The sequence below is a fragment of the Furipterus horrens genome, unplaced genomic scaffold, assembly GCF_987537825.1.
Source record: "Furipterus horrens unplaced genomic scaffold, mFurHor1.1.pri manual_scaffold_9, whole genome shotgun sequence".
Taxonomy (NCBI): domain Eukaryota; kingdom Metazoa; phylum Chordata; class Mammalia; order Chiroptera; family Furipteridae; genus Furipterus; species Furipterus horrens.
Window position 1 is genome coordinate 72,243,022 of NW_028327179.1, and position 22,521 is coordinate 72,265,542.

Below are 22,521 nucleotides of genomic sequence, written 5' to 3' on the forward strand. Positions count from 1 at the left end.
ACTTTTGTTGATCTTTTGAATTCTTTGTTTAGTCTCTATGTCATTTAATTATGCTCTGACCCTGATGATTTCATTCCCTCTACTATCTCTGGGCTTTGTTTGTTGTTGTTGTTCTAATTCTTGTAGTTGTAGGGTCAAATATTTTATTTGAGATTCTTCTAACCTTTTCAGGTAGGCCTGTATTGCTCTGAACTATCCTCTCAGAACTACTTTTGCTGTATCCCATAGATTTTGGGTTGTTGTGTGTCCATTATCATTAGTTTCCAGAAACTTCTTGACTTCTCCCTTCATGGCATGTTAACCCACTCATTATTTAATATCATGTTAGTCATTCTGCATGAGTTTGAATGTCTTGAGTTTTTTCCTTGAGGTCGGTTTCTAATTTCACGGCATTGTGGTCTGAGAAGATGCTTGATATAATTTCAGTTTTCTTGATTTTGTTGAGGCTTGTTCTGTGTCCTACCATGTGGTCTGTCTTTGAAAATGTTCCATGTGCATTTGCAAAGAATGTATATTTTGCCTTTTGGGGATGAAAAGTTCTATATGTATATCTGTTAAGTCCATTTGACCAAGTGTATTGTTCAATGCCTCAATATCCTTGTTGTTTCTTTGCTTTGAAGATCTGTCTGTTGTTGATAATGGGGTGTTAAAGTTCCCTACTATGAGTGTGTTGCTTTGATATCCTTCTTGTATTCTTCTAATATTTTTCTTATATATTTGGGTGCTCCTATATTAGGTGCATATGTGTTTACCGGGGTTATATCTTCTTAGTGGATTGTTCCATGCAGTATTTTGAAATGCCCTTCTTTGTCTCTTTTTATGGCCTTTGCTGTGAAATCTGTTTTGTATGATATAAGTATTGCTACTCCAGCTTCTTTTCATGTCCGTTTGCCTGGAATATTTTTTCCATGCCTTCACTTTTAGTCTGTGTTAATTCTTTATTTTGAGGTGTGTCTCTTCTAGAAAGCATATATGTGGGTCATGTTTTTGTATCCATTCTGCTACACTATGTCTTTTGATTGGAGTATTTAATTCATTTACATTTAAGTTTATTATTGGCAGGTCTTTATTCATTTCTCTGTGTACCTGTGTTTCTCTTCCTTCCTCTTTTTCTTTTTTTCTTAAAGTATGCCCTTTAGCATCTCTTACAATGCTGGTTTGGTGGAAATGTATTCTTTTAGTCTTCCTTTGTCTGGAAAACTCCTTATTTCACCTTCCATTTTGAAAGACAGCCTTGCTGGGTAACATATTCTTGGTTGTAGGCCTTTGTTTTTATTGCTTGAAATATATTTTGCCATTCCCTTCTGGCTTGTGCTGTTTCTGCTGAGAAATCTGATGCTAGCCTTATTGGAGCTCCCTTGTATGTTATTTACTGTTTTTCTTTTGCTGCTTTTAGAATTCTCTCTTTGTCTTTGAATGTTGCCATTTTAATTATGATGTGCCTTGGAGTGGACATTTTGGATTCATCTTCATTGGGATCTTCTGTGCTTCCTGGACATGCATGATTTTTTTCTCTCATATGTTATTACTTATTCAATCAGGTTTTCTATCCCTTGCTCTTTTTCTCCTTCTTGTATCACTATTATTCTAATGATTTTTCATATAAACTTGTCCTGCAGTTCTCTTAAACCCTCTTCATTTTTTTAAAGTCTTTTTTCATTTTGTTGTATTATCTGGGAATTTTTTTTTTTACATTGTCCTCTAACTCACTGATCTGATCCTCTGCTTCATTTAGCCTGCTTTTTATTGATTCCTCTGTGTTCTTCAGTTTATAAATTGTATTCTTCACTTCTTCCTGGTTCTTATTGATAGTTTCTATGTCCTTTTTTTTGTGCTGGTGTAGTTCTCTGTAAGTTCCTTGTAGTTTTTCTGGAGTTCTTTGTAGTTTCCCTGGAGTTCTTTGTAATTCCCCTGGAGTTTGTTGTAGTTTTCTCTGAGTTTGTCAAATTCATTGAGCTTCCTTATAACCATTCTTTTGAATTCCATGTCTGATAGTTTTCTTGCCTTTGTTTCATCTCTTTCTCTCTCTCTAGGATGCCTCTTTTCCTTTCATTGGGAGGTTGTTTCTGTGTCTCCCCATCTTGGATGCTTCTTGTTTGTTTTTGTTTCTTGGATTTGTCTGCTTTGATTTCCCACCCTTGTGGTGTGAGATTCTGTATAGGAGACCTGGGGGATTCAGTGGTGCAGTCTTTGATCTTGTGAACTTGATGCTCTTGGGATGCCCTTTAGGTCTTTTGTTTAAACTGTCTGGTTAAATTTCAGTTACTCTTTGATGGAACCTTCCCTCTGGCTAATTGATTGAGAGTCACTCTGCCCACCATGTCTTGAGTTCTTTTGTTGTGATGCTTTTGATGCTGTCCTTCTTTTTCTGGATCTGCCCCTGGTCAAAATTCCATGGGTTTCAAATCTTCTTTTCTGGCTGGCTGGCTGGCTGTGAGAAGATCTAGCTGGATTCTGAGGCTGCTATTCTCTCACTTGTGGGCCTGCTGTGAGATGCACTGAGTTGGGTCTCTCCCCACTTGTCCTGAGGCACTCCAGTTCTCCTCAGGCTTGTCTAGCAACACTGTTCTGCTGGCAAGCCAGTGCACAAACCCCTGATCCCTGCCCAGCCTCGGGTCCTATCTCTGCTCCTCCTTCAAAAAAGTCTCTATGTTGCCTCCAAGCTGCAGCACCAGCCTGCGTCCCTGTCTGATAGCGCCTATTGTGCTCCTGTGCATACAGCTTGCCTGCCTGGGGTCTCTACCGAGTCTGCGTTTCTACTGCAGCTTTCTTATATGGTCCCCTCTCCATGACTGAGTTCTGCATTATTGTTTGGTGGAGCCGTGATGCGATGCGAGTGCCCAGTGTGCAGAGTTCTTGGCCCAGGGAGTCCCCACCTACATTCTGTTCATTTAGTTTCTCACTCTTCACTGTCTTCCCACGCCTCTGGCTGTTTCAATGAAACCTTCTTGTTGACTCGCTCCTGGACTTTTGTGGTCCAAGCACCTCTGGCAGGGGGAGGTTTCTAAGCAGATCCAAGCTAATGAGCTGGTCGACAGCTGCCCCTTTCAGGTGCGGTGCGGCAGAGGCGCTGGGTTGGGAGGCCCAGCGACTCTGCTTGGAGTACTCGGGCCGAGCTTTCTGCCCTCTTTCATGCCCCTTCCACATTCCCATCCCTGTTTGTGCCATCTGAAATCCACACTCACTCAGTCCTCTCCGTGTTTGTCCTCTAACTTCTTCCGCAATGGGAGCAAGCAGACAACACTGCTACCTACTCTGCCACCATCTTCTTCCCTCTCTCAGTCTCTATTATTAATCTACATTTCCCCCCAAAATATTTTCTGTTTTTAAATGTTTGCATTTTATTGTAATGATTTTTTAAAGTTATATGAATGTAAAGGAAATAGCAAATTACAAAATACATATAGATTGTTTTTGTTAAATAAGACCATGTGAATTCATTTTCGGTTTTAGAGCAACTGCATAAAGCCTTACCAGATTAGTATATAAGATATTTATCCATAACTTTCTCATATAAATTGAATTTAAAAATGATAGTGCTAGCTAGTATTACTAAAGGTTTGTCTGGGTACCCAAATGACACTGGACAAAATTCTTCCTTCTGGATTGTTTTCAAACACTGTTCTTCTCTCTCTTCAGGTCTGCCCTTTGTGCCCCAAATATTGTTGGAGCTGTTTGTAAGCACATGTTTTGGTAACAGCCTTGGTGCAGGTGCATTTTCAGGGGCTAAATTTTAAGTGTATTTTTGCATTAAAAATTATTTGCTAAATTAAGTCGCATAAACTTTCTTCAAGGTGTTGAATAAATTGTCTTAAGAGAAAAACATTTTCTCTCAGCAGTGATTAATTTAGGATCAGTCAGTGGTAGCCAAGAAACATGAATAACTAATGGCAGTGATTTTATATAAGTTCCCAGACATGGTAGCCAAGTAAAAAAAGAGGGTAACATTAAAAAATAACAAATTTCATCTATTCCAAGTACGGTACCAATATCAAAACCTGTCTAGCCAGTAATATTTGCTGTATTTTAAGCTAATCTTTATCAGATGCATGGTAGTAAGGATTTGCATTATGTATTTATGTGATCTGCATTATTTTCTATTGGAATATTGCACAGGCAGGAGTCCAATTTTCACTCATCTGGTTACAAGCTTAAAAGGACTATGGACACTTCGTGCCTTTGGACGTCAGCCTTATTTTGAAACACTGTTCCATAAAGCTCTGAATTTACATACTGCCAACTGGTTCTTATACCTATCAACACTGCGCTGGTTTCAAATGAGAATAGAAATGATTTTTGTCATCTTCTTCATTGCTGTTACCTTCATTTCCATTTTAACAACAGGTACTATGAAGTTGTTAACTAGTTAGCTAAACATTTAATTTAAAATTTTATCAACCAATATAATATTATATTCTTTAGGTTAAAATTTTTAGATATCTTTAAATCAATTTGGGGAATATTTGTTAATCAAAACATTTTTAGTTTATTGTTTAAGAAATTATTTTCTTGAATTTCTATTGTTTATTGCCAAACAAATAATGTCTTTGAGTTTTAACTGTGTATAGCATTATCCCTACTTCACAGTTTTAAAAAGTGAGACAGAGTGTCAGATAACAAATTTGTAATTGAAAAAAAATTCTCTCTAATAAAGAACTCTCTAACTAGGGGGAAAAATGTCCACTCACCCATATACAAAATCTTCATCCCTGGTAAGTTTTGTTTTTTTTAACTGCCAGTTGGTAAAATTTGTTATTCTAATGAGAATTTTGTGTGACAAAAACTGCCACAAATGTGAATTGTTAGATAAAAGTACATTTTTCAAATACAGATGTGTTGAATTTTTCATCATAGGAAAAATAAAAATCTGTATAGACAAGTGAGTTCTTCTCACTTAAGAAATTGAATTACTGAGCTATATCGTCGGCAGCCGTCCGTCTCGAGAGACGATGGTGTAGCTTCTTAAGTGTCTATCTGCACCGCCGAGAATGGCTGTGCAGTCCGACTCGGGAGTGACACGGCATCTGTCTCCTCCCGTGTTGAATCGACATCTTGCGATAACGCTGGAGTGTCCTCTCCAGTGGAGCTGAAGCTACAGAGCCTGGGCAGGGTGATATGGAGGGTCTGCTGTTGCCCATGCAGCAGACCCCCCCTCTCTTCGCAGCTGAAGGGTCCAAGGGAAAGACGGAGTCAATACAGCTTGGCTTCAGGTGCGCCGCAGGAGTTGCCGGTGTTGACTACAACGTCAAACCGCCTTAGGGACTCCGGCTCCGGATTTTCTGTCGGGGTTTACTCCCTTAGCCTTTCCCCAGAAGAGGTATGCCGCAAGGCAGCGGAGGTTTTTTGGAGTCAGAGTTTTCCTTCTCTGATGTACCCTGACTGGAAGATCGAACCAGCGACACTTAGCTCGCAGGCCGACGCTCAATCCACTGAGCTAAACCAGCCAGGGTTCTGAGCTATATAAAGTACTGAAATATATATGTGACAGAGGACAAAGGCTCAGAGCAAATGGCACATCCCACAGGGCTGTTTAGTTATAAGAACAGGATCCTGCTCAAATAAAAACAAGGCACGGAATGGATAAGAAAACAAAACCCACATATTTGCTGTCTACAAGAAACACACCTCAAAACTAAAGATTTACACAGACTGAAAGTAAAGGGATAAAAAAAAGTATTTCAAGCAAACAGACATGAAAAAAAGATGGGGTAGCAGTACTCATATCAGACTAAACAGATTTCAAAGCAAGGGCAATAAAAGAAGATAAAGAAGGACATTTTATAATACTTAGCGGAACAATCCATCAAGAAGATATAACACTGATAAACATACATGCACCCAACATAGGAGCACCCAAATACATAAAGAAAATACTAGAAAACCACAATAATGATATGAACAGCAACACACTCATAGTAGGGGACTTTAACACCCCATTATCAACAACAGACAGATCATCCAAGCAAAGAAACACCAAGAATATACAGGCATTGAACAACACACTAAACCACATGGACATAACTGATATATATAGAACTTTTCACCCTAAAGAAGCAAAATATACATTCTTTTCAAATGTACATGGACATTTTCAAAGATACACCACATGATAAGACACAAAACAAGCCTCAACAAATTCAAAAAGTTGAAATTATATCGAGCATCTTCTCAGACCACATAGCCTTGAAACTAAAAATCAACCTCAGAGAAAAAAATCAAAGACATCCAAATTCATGGAGAATGAATAACATACTATTAAACAATAAATGGGTTAACAATGACATTAAAGAAGAAATCAAGAAGTTTCTGGAAACTAATGACAATGAACACACAACAGCCCAAAACCTATGGGACACAGCAAAAGCAGTCCTAAGAAGGAAGTTCGTAGCAATACAGGCATATCTGAAAAAGATAAAAGAATCTCAAATAAAAAATCAAACCCTAAAGCTACAAAAACTAGAACAACAACAACAAACAAAGCCTAGAGCAAGAAGAAGGAAGGAAATCCTCAAGATCAGAGCAGAATTAAATGACATAGAGACCAAACAAACAATTAAAAAGATCAACAAAACTAGGAGCTGATTCTTTGAAAAAATAAACAAAATCAACAAGCCTTTAGCCAGCTCATCAAGAAAAAGAGAGAGAAGACCCAAATAAACAAAATCAAAAGGAAAGAGAAGAAATAACGACTGATACCACAGAAATACAAAGGATTTTAAGATATTACTACAAACAACTTTTATTGCAAGAAAGTTGACAACCTAGAAGAAATGGACAAATTTCTAGAAACGTATAACCTTCCAAAACTGAATCAAGAAGAAGTAGAAAGTCTCAACAGATGAATAACAAAGAAGGAAATTGAATCAGTAATCAAAAATCTCCTGGCACACAAAAGTCCTGGACCGGATGGCTTCACAGGCAAATTTTATAAAACATTTAGGGAAGACTAACTCCTACCCTCCTCAAACTATTCTAGAAAATCCAAGAAGAGGGAAAACTCCCAAACACTTTCTACGAAGCCAGTATTACCCTAATTCCAAAACTAGGTCAAGACACAACAAAGAAAGAAAATTACAGGCCAATATCGCTGATGAACATAGATGATAAAATCCTCAACAAAATATTGGCAAACAGTATCCAGCAATACATCAAAAAGATCATACACCACGATCAAGTGGGATTCATCCCAGGGATGCAAGGATGGTTTAATATTTGAAAATCAATAAATATAATACTTCACCTAAACAAAATGAAAGACAAAAATCACATGATCATATCAATAGTTGCTGAACAAGAATTTGTAAAGTACAACACCCATTTATAAAGAAAACACTCAGCAAAATGGGAATAGAGGGAGCATACCTTAACATCATTAAGGCTATATATGAGAAGCCTGAAGCCAACATCATACTCAATGGACAAAGACTGAAAGCATTCCCCCTGAAATCAGGAACAAGACATGGATGTCCACTCTCTTCACTTCTATTAAACATAGTGTTGGAAGTCCTAGCCACAGCAATCAGACAAGAAAAAGAAATAAAAGGCATCCAAATTGGGAAAAAAGAAGTAAAACTATCATTATATGCAGATGACATGATAATATACATAGAAAACCCTATAAACTCCACTAAAATGCTACTCAACATAATAAGCAAATTTGGCAAAATAGCAGGGTACAAAATAAATATACAGAAATCTAAGACATTTCTGAACACTAACAATAAAATATCAGAGACAGAAACAAAAGAGAAAATACCACTAACTATAGCAACAAGAAAAATAAAGTACCTAGGAATAAACTTAACCAAAGAGATAAAAGACCCATACTCTGAAAATTATTAACATTGAAGAAAAAAATTAAGGAAGATACAAATAAATGGAAGCAAATACCATGTTCTTGGATGGGAAGAATCAACATCATCAAAATGGCCATACTACCGAAAGCAATTTACAGATTCAATGCAGTCCCTATTAAAATACCAATGACATACTTCACAGACCTAGAACAAATACTCCAAAAAATTCATATAGAACCAAAAATGATCCCGAATAGCAAAAGCAATCTTGAGACAGAAGAACACAGCAGGAGGAATCACAATACTAGACATCAAGCAATACTACAAAGCCACTGTGTTCAAAACAGTCTGGTACTGGCATAAGAACAGACATATAGATCAATGGAACAGAATAGAGAGCCCAGAAATAAATCCAGGACTATACTGTCACCTAATATTTGATAAAGGAAGAAGGAACATAGAATGGAGTAAGAAGAGCATCTTCAACAAATGGTGCTGGGAGAGCTGGACAGAAACATGGAAAAAAATGAAACTAGACCACTAATTTACACCACACATCAGAATAAACTCAAAATGGATCAAAGACTTAAATGTAAGCCATGACACCATAAAAGTCCTAAATGAAAACATAGGCAAGAAAATTTCAGATATCCCATGTAACAATATTTTCACAGATACAATCTCCTAAGGCAAGAGAAATAATGGAAAGAATAAACAAATGGGACTACATCAAAATAAAGAATTTCTGCTCAGCAAAGGAAAACTTCAGCAAGATGAAAAGGAAACCAACCATATGGGAAAACATATTTGCCAATGATACCTCAGACAGGGGACTGATCTCAAAAATATAGAGAGAGCTTTTACGACTCAACATCAAGAAAACAGACAGCCCAATTAAAAAAATGGGCAAAGGGACTGAACAAACACTTCTCCAAAGCGGACATACAGAAGGTCCATAGACACATGCAAAAATGCTCAACATCACTAGCCATCAGAGAGATGGAAATAAAAACCACAATGAGATACCACTTTACCCCAGTCAGAATGGCCGTCATATACAAAACAACAAACAATAAGTGTTCGCAAGGTTGTGGAGAAATGGGAACCCTAGTCGACTGTTGGTGGGTATGCAGACTGGAGCAGCCACTATGGAAAACAGTATGGAATTACCTCAAAAAACTAAAATTGGAACTGCCTTTTGAACCAGCGATTCCACTGCTAAGATTATACCCGAAAAATACTAAAACCCTAATTCAAAAGAACTTATGCACCCCTATGTTCATAGCAGCCCTGTTTACAATAGCTAAGTGCTGGAAACAGCCTAAGTGCCCATCTGTAGATGAGTGGATCCAAAAACTGTGGTACATTTAAACAGTGGAATACTATGCAGCAGAGAGAAAGAAGGAACTCCTGCCATCTGCAACAACATAGATGGAACTAGAGAGAATTATGCTTAGTGAAATAAGCCAGGCAAAGAAAGAAAAATAACATATGATATCACCTAATATAGGAAACTAAAGAACAACATAAAAAAACTAACTAAATAAGACAAGGAACAAAATAACAGTCAATAGGGAGGAGGGGGGAGGAAGAGAAGGGGGATAAATAAGGGAAGGGTTTAGTCAAGAAACGTGTATAAATGACTCATGGACATGGACAATGGGGAGGGATATGATTGTGGGAGAAGGGTGGACTGGGTGGGGGAGAGCAATGGGGGAAAAATGGAGCAACAGTAATCGAAAAACCAAAAATTAAAGTTAAAAAAATAAAATAAAGTTTTTTTAGGTTCATAACTTAAAATTTTTTTCTTACGTTATTTGAAACAGGATCAAAGAGAGCTAAATTACATGAATAAAGATTTGTTACTAATTCAAACCAATACATCATGTGTTATAACATAATGGTTAGGAGTCGGATTGAGGCCTGATTTACCAGGGGTGATAGGCAAAGCATTTAACAATCATAGCAGTTTAGGACCTATCAATCAAATTCAGTGCCCAGCCAGAGTGAATGTTAGCCCCAGAACTAATCAACCCTGCCTCTACTGGTCTTCAGTTGTATTAACTTGTACCCATTAACTTCTCTAAAGCCTTCATTTTCCTCATGTGTAAATGTATATAATATTAGTCCCTATCCCATGGGTTTATTGTGAGTATTAAATGTGATAATTTGTGCTAAACACTTAGTATATTGCCTGGTACATAATAAATACCCATAAATCTTACTTTGCTATTAAATTTTATCTTACTTTCATCTTAATCTTCAGAATGAGTAATGTATTGGGATCCTGAATAAATCTTACCTATTCGGAATAAATGACTTAGTACTAAAAGCACATACTGCTGTCTATGGTTTATCCTCTGTTAGAGGAATTGTGAAAGCCAAAATTTTTATTAATAATTGTAGGATAAATTATTTTTTCTATTTTTAAAACCCTATGACAGTTTTATTATGCAAATAGATACAAGGACTGGCTCTCAATAGAGATTTGATAACCTAAAGTTATAATAATTAAAAAAGATTTGTATTAGAAATTTTTATGACCATAAATAAGTGCATATTTGTAGATTTTAATTAGTGGCCCTCTCCAGCCCTGAAAATGTATTTATGTTAATTAAACACTTAAGTTTTTTTCTTCCTCAGTGAACTTTTTTTTAACATAAATGGCAATCTTCTCTTTCCAAATTGCAGGCCCATGAGTTTTGACTTCCCCATGAAACTCTGAGTCCAATTTCTTTTCAACAGCATCTAATTTCTTTGTTGATTAGCTCATCAGGACACATTGTGCATTGTAGTCTTTGAAGGTATTATTATTTACAGAGTAAGGGTAGATGAGTTAAACATGGTATCTACCCCACAGCAACAGCCCACTTAATATTTATAGCTCTTTCTAATATTCAATCACTCTTTGATTTAAAACATTGATTGAGTACTTATTATATGCAGGGCATTATTACCAGTAGTATGCCCTGGCTGGTTTAGCTCAGTGGATTGAGCGTCGGCCTGCGAGCTAAGTGTCACTGGTTCGATCTTCCAGTCAGGGTACATCAGAGAAGGAAAACTCTGACTCCAAAAAACCTCCGCTGCCTTGCGGCATACCTCTTCAGAGGAAAGGCTAAGGGAGTAAACCCCGACAGAAAATCCAGAACCGGAGTCCCTAAGGCGGTTTGATGTTGTAGTCAACACCGGCAACTCCTGCGGCGCACCTGAACCCAAGCTGTATCGACTCCGTCTTTCCCTTGGACCCTTCAGCTGCGAAGAGAGGGGGGGTCTGCTGCATGGGCAACAGCAGACCCTCCATATCACCCTGCCCAGACTCTGTAGCTTCAGCGTCATCGCAAGATGTCGATTCAACACGGGAGGAGACAGATACTATGTCACTCCCGAGTCGGACTGCACAGCCATTCTCGGTGGTGCAGATAGACTCTTAAGAAGCTACACCATCGTCTCTCGAGACGGACGGCTGCCGACGACGACGATTACCAGTAGTAGCTGCTATGGTGAACTGAGATGACAGATGGTTAAAACTGTCACAAAATTGAAATGTAAATTTAAATGTCATATATCCTGGGAGAGTTATAAATAAAGGGGTTTAAGAGAAAAATAACATCAAGTTTGTTTATATCTTTTTTTCACATATAGGTGAAGGAGAAGGAAGAGTGGGCATCATTCTAACATTAGCCATGAATATCATGAATACTTTGCAGTGGGCTATAAACTCCAGCATAGATGTGGATAGTTTGGTAAGTAATTGTTATTGTTTTAAGAATTTTTTATGAAACATTTCAAAGAAATCAAAAATATAGCCCTGGCTTCTGTGGCATGGTGGATTCAGTGCCAACCTTTGAACTGAAAGCTCACCAGTTCGATTCTAGTCAGGGCACATGCCTGGGTTGTGGGCCAGGTCCCTGATTGGGGGCATGCAAGAGGCAACCAACTGATGTTTCTCTCTGACATCAATATTTCTCTCCCTCTCTTCCTCCCTTCCCCTCTCTCTGAAAATAAATAAATAAATAAGTTATAAGAGACAGCTAGGTACTCAACCCTCAGCTTAAAATATAAAACATTACAGATAAAATGAATGCTACTATGTATCTCTTATTAATCCCACATGTCTTATTTCTTCCACATAGATAACCACAATCAAGATTTAGTGCTGCAGTGAGCATTCTTGCACAATCTCCTCAGTCAGGATTTTTACAGGGGAGATATCTGGGGGTGTTATTACTGGGTCATAGAATTAACTTACATTTAACTTTACTAGTTGATGCTAAATTGTTCTCAAATCTGTTGTACAATTTATATTCCCATCAACAAAGTATAATGATTCTCATAGACCCATACCTATGATATCCAACCCTTGATATTGTCGGGCTTTTTAATATTGACAATCTGATTAATGTGAAGTGATTACTAAGGAGATATGGCAGCTTAATACATATTTATTGGCCACTTGAGGTTTCTCTTCTGTTAATCGCTTGTTCATATTGATTGCCTATATTTCAAATAGACTGTTTTTTTCCCTTAATTCATTTGTAGCAGTTTATGAATTCTGAATCAATTGCCAGTTTTATACATTCAAAATATGTTCAGTCCCCCAGTTAGTGCTTGATTTTTTAGTGTCTTTTGATGAAAAAAGGGTTTTAAGTTAAATGAAGTTAAATTTATTAGTCTTTTCTTTTATGTTTTATGCATTTGGTATTGTGTTTAAGAAATTCTTCCCTATCTTAGAATTTCAAATTTATCAGCATTACATCTTTTAAAATATTCTTTCTATTATTAAAATTCCCAGTCTTTAGTCATGGCTCCTTTCTCACTCTTATAGTGTTTTTCATTGCCTTCTCTCTTTTTGCTTGATCATTATTGCCACACATTTGTATCCCTTGATTGGTGTCTATGAAGACCATATTTTGGCTTTATTGTTTCTCTTGTTTTGTTTCCCTAGAATGTAGAGCCTGCAGTAAAGTTTATGAGCTGGCACTGTGTCAGTGATACAAATATCATGGCAGCAAGAATGAGAGCTAAAGGAAGCAAGGCAGATTTCTAATTTTTAATTAAAAAAACAAATACATAATTTTCAATCAGACTATGTAGTTTGTCTGGATAGCTTAATCATCAACTTTCTTAGTCTATCTGTAGTACTGTTTTTAAAATCAGTTATCCATTACTGCATTGGTGGGGGGGTCTAGAAATCCTTGTTGAGAATGACTTTTATTGCAGTCCAAGGTCCTTTTTTCCATTTTTTGAGATAGTTTGCTTGCTCTCAACCCACACATTCATTCAGCTGTGACATGTCTATAACCAATTCTTGTCAGAACAAATATCATCATAAAAAATATCTCTAAGAAAAAAACAAACCTATTTTTAAGTATATTTTATTGATTATGTTGTTACAATAGTCCCAATTTTTTTCTTTTTGCTCCCTTCTACCCAGTACCCCCGCTTCCCTCCAACAATCCCACCCTCTCTTAGTTCATGTCCATGGGTCATGCATATAAGTTCTTTGACTTCACCCAAAAACCAACTCTTTTAATGTCCTCTTTTTGCCTATATGTCTTAATATTTTATTTTAACCAAAGATTTTAAATAATTCATTGAAGTATAACTTAACCTTAACATGATTTATAGTAGGGTTTATCTCCTTTCTTTTAACATTATATAATTTTTTAGTTTGAACAGCTCTTTTCAGCTACTATTCATCTCTTCACTGAGCTCTTATGCTTTTGGGGTTGGGTCTCATAAATGTACATTTATTTACTTATTTAAATCCTCACCTGAGAATATGTTTATTGATGGGGGGGGTGGGACAGAGACAGAGAGAAAGAGAAACACTGATGTGAGAGAAGAACATCAATGGGTGGCATCCCATACATGCCGCAGCTAGGAACCAAACCTAGGTATGTGCCCTGACCAGGAATCAAACTCATAACTTTTTGGTATGTGGGACAATGCTCCAATCAACTGAGCCACCTGGCCAGGGCTTTAAAAATGTTTCTGTTGGGAAATAGTAGAAGAATAGTGCTTGCATTTATTTAATTATTTGTTCCAACTTTCTACTACTTTGACTTAGAGTTAAAATTCTTATTATGTCACCTCTTTATCCAAACAATCTCTTCAACCTGTATATTCACAATTCCTTTCTCTTTGTCATATTAATTTTCTTGGTTTACATAACAGCCTCTATAAACTGATGTCAAAATCTTTGTTCCATTTTGCATGTCCAATCTCCATTAAGGTATTTTTACTTCTTAGTTTTCACATAAACATCCTGGGCTTTGTGACCTACACTTTGACATTGTATCTTTCATCTCCTGGTATAAAAGGATCTTTGCAAAGAATTATTATGCTATAATACAGTCTATAAAAAGGGTTGGTATTTGCATTTGATCTCATTTTTAAAAGTCATGTTCTTTTGTTTGGATATCAAAGTGATTGTGTTAATTTTCATTTCCCTGCCAAATAACACAAGTGGTCTTTCATGGGCCTTTGTGGGCATTTATTTAAATATTAATTCCATTCATATTGCTTTCACCCATGCAATTGCTAAAGTTATTCAGTAATTTCTTTAATTTTCACATGGCATATGTTGAGAGTAGAAGGTGAAATAGTTATGCCCTCAAGTTTCACATTTGAATGATCTTAACAATAAAAGTCCTTGTGACCTCTGAAGTAAAAACTCAATATGTTCTCATTTTTATTTTACTGATTTCTTAACTGAATTTAGATCTGAGTTTAAAATGCAGTAAACACATTACTTTGGTTGACACATACTTTTAGTTTTTTAGTACTGGGCTATTGAGAAAAATATTCTTGAAGTGTGGAAAGAATATTGCATTGTCCCATTTGACATGGACACGGAGACATCAACAGAACTATGAAGTTATAAAAATAGCAATATGACTTTTTATAGCTCATCCATTGCTTATACCCAGGTGCCTACCCAGATGCCTTCCTTTCATTAGCTTTCAACCAGTAAAAGTAATATTTGGATGATAATACTTCCTCATCACTACTTCTAGTCACTTTGTATTTATGACTGACTATGCATATCAAATATTGGCACTGAAAACTGGCCAACAACCCTTTTATTACATTTTCTAATTATTATTTGTATTATTTATTAAATTTGCTTGGGCTAACATTGGTTAATAATATTATATAGGTTTCAGGTGTACAATTCTATATTACATCATCTGTTTTGTGTGTTCACCACCCACAGTCAAGTCTCCTTTCATCCCCATTTATCCACACTATTCCCTCTTCTACCTACCCAACCCTGTTTTCCCTCTGGTAATCACCATATTGTTTTCTGTGTCTATGAGTTTTTTTCTTAATGCCTTCACTATTTTTATCCAGCCCCACAACCCTACCCCCTCAAACACTTGACAGCTGTCACTCTGTTCTCTATGATTCTGTTTCTATTTTGTTAGGTTACTTTGTTTTTTAGATTCCATATAGGAGTTAAATGATATAGTGCTTTTCCTTCTCTAACTAGCTTATTTTACTTAGCATAGCGCTCTCCAGGTCCATCTATACTGTCCTAAAAGGTAAGATTCTTTTTTTCGGCTAAGTAGTATTCCATTATGTAACTGTACCACAGCTTGTTTTTTATCTTCACCTGAAGACACTTTTATTGCTTTTTAAAGGGAGAGAGGAATAGAGAGAGAAAACCATTGATGTGAGAGATAAACATTGATCTATTGCCTCCAATACACACCTAGACTGGGGATCAAACTCGTAACCCTTTGGTTACAGGATGATGCTCCAACTAACTGAGCCACACTAGTGAGTGCTGTACCACAGCTTTTTTTAAATCTACTGATGAGAATTTGGGCTGCTTTCAAATCTTTTCTATTGTGAATAATACTACTATGAACATAGATGTCCATATATTCCTGCAAATTAGTGCTGGAATTCTTTGAATATATTCCCAGGAGTACAAACACTGGGTCCTAAGGCAGTTCCATTTTTAATTTTTTGAGGTAACTCCATACTGCTTTCCACAGTGGCTGCACCAATCTGCATTTCAACCAACAGTGCACAATTGTTCCTTTTTCTCCACATCCTTGTTAACACATTGTTTATTGATCTATTGATAATAGCCATTCTAACAGGTGGGAGGTGATATCTCATTGTGGTTTTAATTTACATTTCTCTGACAATTAGTGATGTTGAGCATCATTTATATGTCCATTGGCAATCTGTATGTCCTCTTCAGATAAGTGTCTATTCAGGCCCTTTGCCTGTATTTAAAATTGGATTGTTTGTGTTTTTGGAATTGAGATTTATGTTTTTAATAAAATTTGGATATTAAACCCTTATCAGGTGTATCATTGGAGAATATGTTCTTCCATTCAGATGAGTTGTCTTTCATTTTATTAATGGTTTCCTTTGCTGTGAAAAACCTTTCTAATTTGATGTAGTCCCATCTGTTTATTTTTTCTTCATTTTCCTTGCCCAAAGAGATATATCAGAAAAAATATTGCTATGAGATATGTCAAATATTTTACTTCCTGTTTTCTTCTAGGATTTTTATGGTTTCGAGTGTAACATTTAAGTAATCCATTTTGAGTTTATTCTTGTCTGTGGTATAAGAAGGTAGTCTAGTTTCATATTTTTGTACACATGTGTTCAGTATTCCCAGCACCATTTATTGAATAGACTACCTTTACCGCATTGTATGTTTTTGCCTCCTCTGTCAAATATTAATTGACTGTAAAGGCATGGGTTTATTTGTGGGCTCTCTACTTTGTTCCATTTATTTCTATGTTTGTTTTTATGCCAGTACCATGCTGTTTTGATTACTAAGGCCTTATGTATAGTTTGATATTAGATAGTGTGATTCCTCTTTGTTCTTTCTTAAGATTGCTGTTACTATTAGGAGTCTCTTGTGGCTCCCTGTAAGGTTTTGAAATATTCGTTTTAGTTCTGTGAAAAAAGTTATTGGATGTGGTTCAGAATATTGTTGAATCTGTGGTGTGCTTTGGAGAGAATAAACAGTTTAATGGTGTTAATTCTTCTTACCCATGAACATCGTATATGCTTTCACTTATTTGTATCTTCAGTTTCTTTCTTATGTGTCATAATTTTTGAGTACAGGTCTTTTACATTTTTGGTTAAATTTATTCCTAGGTATTTTACTCATTTTGAAGAGATTCTGAATGTGATTGTTTTCTTAGTTTCACTATCTGATAGTTCATTATCAGTATGTATATAAAAATGCAATTGATTTCTGGATGTTTATTTTGTATCCTGTTAGTTTACTGAATACATTTATCAGTTCTATTACTTTTTTGGTGAAATCTTTAGGGGTCTCTATATACAGTATCATGTCATCTGAAATTAATGACAGTTTTACTTCTTTCTTTCCAACTTGGGTGACTTTTCTTTCTTTCTTTCTTTTTTTTTTTTTTTTTTTTTTTTTTTTTTTGTCTGATTGCTGTGGTTAGGAATCTCAGGACTATATTGAATAAGAGTGATAGAAGCAATAAGCAATATCCCTGACTTGTTCCCAATCTTAAGGAAAATGCTTATAACTTTTGCATATTGAGTATAATGCTGACTGTGGGTTTGGCATATATGGCTTTTTTGTGTGTGTTGAACTGTATTTCCTCCATTCCCACTTTGCTGAGAGTTTCCCTCATAAGTGGGTGCTGGATTTTATCAAATGCTTTTTTGTGCAACTATTGGCATAATCTTTTAGTTTGTATCCTTTGTTTGTTCATGTGGTGTGTTGTATTAACTTATTTGCAGATATTGTACCAACTTTGCATCCCGGGAATATATCACACTTGATCATGGTGTATAATCCTCTTACTGTATTGCTGGATCCAGCTTGCTATAATTGTGTTGAGAATTTTAGCATCTATGTTTATCAGGGATATTGGCCTATAATTTTTTTGTAGTGTTTACATCTTGTTTAAGAGTTAGGATATGCTCACTTCATAAAATGAGCTTGGGAGTCTTGGCTCCTCTTGGAATCTTTGGAATTGTTTGAAGAATAGGTATTACTTTTTTCTGTGAATGTTTGGCAAAAATCACCTGTGAAGCCTTCCATCCCAGGACTTCTGTTTGTTTGGAGTTTTTCTTTTTTTTATTACTGCTTCAATTTCACTACTTGTAATTTATCTATTCACATTCCTGATTAAGTCCTGGGTGATTGTATGTTTCCAGGAATTTGTCCATTTTGCTCAAGTTTTTTCAATTTGTTAGCATATATTTGTTAAAGCATTTTCTTAAAAATACTTGTATTTCTGTGGTGTCAATTGTTACTTCTTTTCATTTCTGAGTTTAATTATGTGACTTCTTTTTTGCTTGATGAGTCTGGTTAAAGGCTGGTCAATTGTATGTATCTTCTCAAAGCTCCAGCTCTTGGTTTTATTGATTTCCTTTAAGCATAAAGTTAGATTGTTTGTTTGAGATTTTTTGTGTGTTTCTTGAGATAGGCATGTAATGCTATGAATTTTCTTTTATGGTTGCTTTTGCTATGTCCCATAAATTTTGGGTTGTTGTATTCTCATTTAATTTGTTTCAAGGTATCTTTTGACTTATTTTCCGATCTCATTTTTTACCCATTCATTGTTGAATAACAAGTTATTTTGCTTTCATGTCTTTGAGTGTTTTTCTGGGTCTTTTTTTTTTTTTTCTTGTGATTGATCTCATTTCATATTCTTATGGTCAGAGGAGATGCTTGATAGGGTATCAGTCTTCTTAAACTTATTGAGACTTGTTTTGTGTCCTAACAAATGGTCTATCCTAGAAAATGTTCCATGTGCACTTGAAAAGAATGTGTACTTTTGAGTGAAATGCTCTGAAGATATCAATTAAATCAATCTGATATAGTGTGTCATTTAAGATTGCTGTTTCCTTGTTGATTTTGTTGTTGTTGTCTTGGAAGATCTGTTCATTGATGTTAATGGGGTGTTAAAATTTCTTCTATGATGGTATTACTGACAATCTATCCAAAAGGATTTGCTTGACCTATTTAGGCACTCCTCTGTTGGGTTCATGAATATTTAAGGGTTATAACCTCTTGTTGGATTGCTCCCTTTATCATTATGTAGTGTCCTTCTTTGTCTCTTAGTGTAACCTTTGATTTAATTTCTCTTTTGTCAGATATAATATTGGTAGTCCAAATTTTCAAACTTTTCTTTTGTATAAAGTATCTCTTTCCATTCCTGTAATTTTAGTCTGAGGTGGGTGTTTTTTAAACAGAATATGTATGGGCCTTGCTTTTTCTCTTATTTTTTAAATTATATTTTATTGATTGTGTTGTTACAGTAGTCCCAATTTTTTCCCCTTTGTTCCCCTCTGCCCAATACGCCCCTTCCCTCCAGCATTCCCACCCCCCTTAGTTCATGTCCATGGGTCGTGCATATAAGTTCTTTGGCTACCCCTTTCCTATATTATTCTTAACATCCCCCTGTCTATTTGTACCAATCGATTATGTTTCTTAGTCCCTGCACCATTTCCCCATTTCTCCCCCTCCCCCTCCCAGCTGATAACCCTCCAAATGATCCGCATACCTATGATTCTGTTCCTATTCTGGGTTGCTTAGTTGGATTTTGCTTTTATTTCTTAGATTCAGTTGTTGATAGTTGTGAGTTTGTTGTCATTTTAGTGTTCATAGTTTTCATCTTTTTCTTAAGTAAGTCCCTTTGACATTTCATATAATAATGACTTGGTGATGATAAGCTCCTTTAGCTTCACCTTGTCTGGGAAGCACTTCAGCTACCCTTCCATTCCAAATGATAGCTTTGCTGGATAGAGTAAACTTGGTTGTAGGTTGCTTTTCATCACATTGAAAACTGCTTGCCAGTCCCTTCCTGCCTGCAAAGTGTCCTCTGCGAAATCAGCTGATAGTCCTATAGGCACCCCACTGTAGGCAACTCTCCGCCTCTCTCTTGCTGCCCCCAGGACTCTTGTCTTTATCTTTCACCTTTGGCATCTCAGTCATAATGCATCCTGGTGTGGTCCCTTCTGGGTTTATCTCGCCCAGGACACTCCATGCTTCTCAAACCTGTATGTCTACCTCCTTTGCAAAATATGAGAGGTTTTCCTCATTTTTTTCAATTCTTGCTTCCTCATTCTGCACTGGTTGTTTTTTTTTTTTTTTCCTTATGTTCCAAATCATTGATTTCAACCCTGGTTTCCTTCCTTTCACCATTGATTTTGTGTGGATTTTCCTTCGTTTCACTTAGCATAGCCTTCACTTCTTCTGTTATGTGTTTGCCATACTCAAGCATATCTGTCAAGCCTGTTAGCATCTTTATCACCAGTGTTTTGAATTCTGTGCCTGCTAGGTTGTCTATCTCCTCATCTGTGAGGTTGGCTATCTCCTTGTCGCTTAGTTCTCCAACTGGAACCTTGATTCATTTCCTCTTTTGGGCCATACGTCTCTGTCTCCTCATCCTAACAGGCTCCTGTGTTTGTTTGCCTCTGCATCCCAGGTAGAGCTGTTGCATGGAAAGGGGCAGAGCTTTAGGTATTCATCATTACAGGGCGACCTATTTCACCACATTGTGGCTCTGTATGTGGGGGAGGGGTCCGAGAGGGAACAATGCTGCCTGCCTATCACTCGTTCCTTTTTCAGGCACCTCTCCCACTTCTGCACCAGACTGGCGCCCTCTAGCAGCTGCCCTGGCCATTGTTCCCAGAGTGGGTGGGTCTGCGGACATTCTAGGACCATAGGGGCCCTTTAAACAAGCAGACTCTGCTGAGACCAGCAGCTTCTGCCTCCGCCCCAATCCCCACTGGTCTGCATAGTCAGAAACAATGAGGCTTGATTTTCCCCGGTGCTGGGACTGTGGGCTGCGAGGTCCGGTGAGGAGCTGGGAAAGCTCCCCAGGTGTCCCTCCTGACTTTTTAAAATGTGTGACTGCACTTTCTGCTGGCCTGCCGCTGCTGCTTCCACCATACTGTATCCTCTCTGTCCGGGCTCCACCCCTCCTACCTGTCTGGATGAGTATTTCTTCTTTATATCTTTGTTTGCTAGACTTCATGCAGTTTGATTTTCTGGAACTTCTGGTTATTTCTAGTTTTGAGGTAGTTGTATTCCTTCTTAGCTATGGAGGGAGATGCAGTTTGACTCTCTGTGCCTCCATCTTGGCCAGAAGTTGAGCAGACTGTATGGGTCTTGCTTTCTTTATGAATCAGCTACCTTATGTCTTTTAATTGGAGTATTTAATCTATTTACATTTAAAGTGATTATTGATAAGTATGTATTTATTGTCATTTTATTTTTTTAACTATGTTCCTCTTTTACTGCCTCTTCTTCTCCTCCTCTTGCTCCCATCCTCTCTTCCTCCTCTCTCTTCATTATTATAAAGCAGCCACTTTAACAATTCTTGTAATACCACCAGGTAACAAACTTCTTCAGGTTTTTCTTGTCTGGGAAGCTCTTTATTTTCCCTTCAATTTTAAATAATAGCTTTGCTGGGTAAAGAAGCCTTGGTTGTAGGTCCTTGCTTTTCATTACCAGTCTCTTCTGGCCTGTGATGTTTCTGTTGAGAAATCAGCTGACAGTCTTGTGGGGAACTCCCTTGTAGTTAATTCTCTTTCTCTTGTTGCTTTTAAGAATCTCTCTCTCTTTTTTTTTTTTTTTAAATTTAAGCTTTGCCATCTTAATTATGATGTGTCTTGATGTGGTCCTCTTTGGATCCAGTTCATTTAGAACTGTCAGTGCTTCCAAGTCTTGTGTGTCATTTTTCCTCACATGCTTAGGGAAGTTTTTGGTCATTCTTTCTTCGAATATGTTTTTGATCTCTTGTTCTCTCTTCTTCTGGTATGCCTGTGATGTAGACGCTGTTGTGCTTCACTTTGTGCCCCTAGTCACTTAAAATATTCTTATTTTTTAAATTCTTTTACTTTCTGCTGCTAGAGTTGGTTGTTTTTTCCTACCTGTCTTCCAAATCATTGATTCAGTTATCTGTTTTATCCAACCTATTGTTTATTTCTGCCAGTGTATTCTTTTTTTATTTTTTAAAGTATATTTTATTGATTATGTTGTTACAGTAGTACCAATTTTTTCCCCTTTGCTCCCCTCTGCCCAGTACCCACCTCCAGCAATCCCACCCCCCTCTTAGTTCATGTCCATGGGTTGTGCATATAAGTTCTTTGGCTTCACCCTTTCCTATGTTATTTTTAACTTCCCCCTGTCTATTTTGTACCAACCGGTTATGCTTCTTAATCTTGCACCATTTCCCTATTTCTCCCCCTTTCCACTCTCAGCTGATAACCCTCCAAATGATTCCCATACCTATGATTTTGTTCCTATTCTGGTTTGCTTAGGTGAATTTTATTTTTATTTTTTAGATTCAGTTGTTGATAGTTGTGAATTTGTTGTCATTTTAGTGTTCATAGTTTTGATCTTCTTTTTCTTAAGTAAGTCCCTTTGACCTTTCATATAATAATGGCTTGGTGATGATGAGCTTCTTTAGCTTTACCTTGTCTGGAAAGCACTTCATTTGTCCTTCCATTCTAAATGATAGCTTTGTTGGATAAAGTAATCTTGGTTGTAGGTTGCTTTTCATCACATTGAATACTGCTTGCCAGTCCCTTCCTGCCTGCAAAGTTTCTTTTGAGAAATCAGCTGATAGTCGTATAGGCACCCCTTTGTAGGTAACTGTCTGTTTTTCTCTTGCTGCTTTTAAGATTCTCTCTTTATCTTGAACATTGGACATTTAAATTATGATGTGTCTTGGTGTGGTCCTTTTTGGGTTTATCT

At 36.8% G+C, this 22,521-nt stretch overlaps 1 protein-coding gene across 1 annotated transcript in view; it reads left to right on the forward strand.

Moving 5' to 3' along the window:
- The window catches only part of CFTR (CF transmembrane conductance regulator), a 265,793-nt gene that overhangs the window by 150,491 nt on the left and 92,781 nt on the right, over nucleotides 1-22,521 (forward strand). Inside the window, exons 20-21 of the mRNA XM_090287405.1 lie at nucleotides 4,117-4,344; nucleotides 11,439-11,539. Of these exons, the coding sequence (XP_090143531.1) occupies nucleotides 4,117-4,344; nucleotides 11,439-11,539 (329 nt within the window). The remainder of the gene's footprint in view (nucleotides 1-4,116; nucleotides 4,345-11,438; nucleotides 11,540-22,521) is intronic.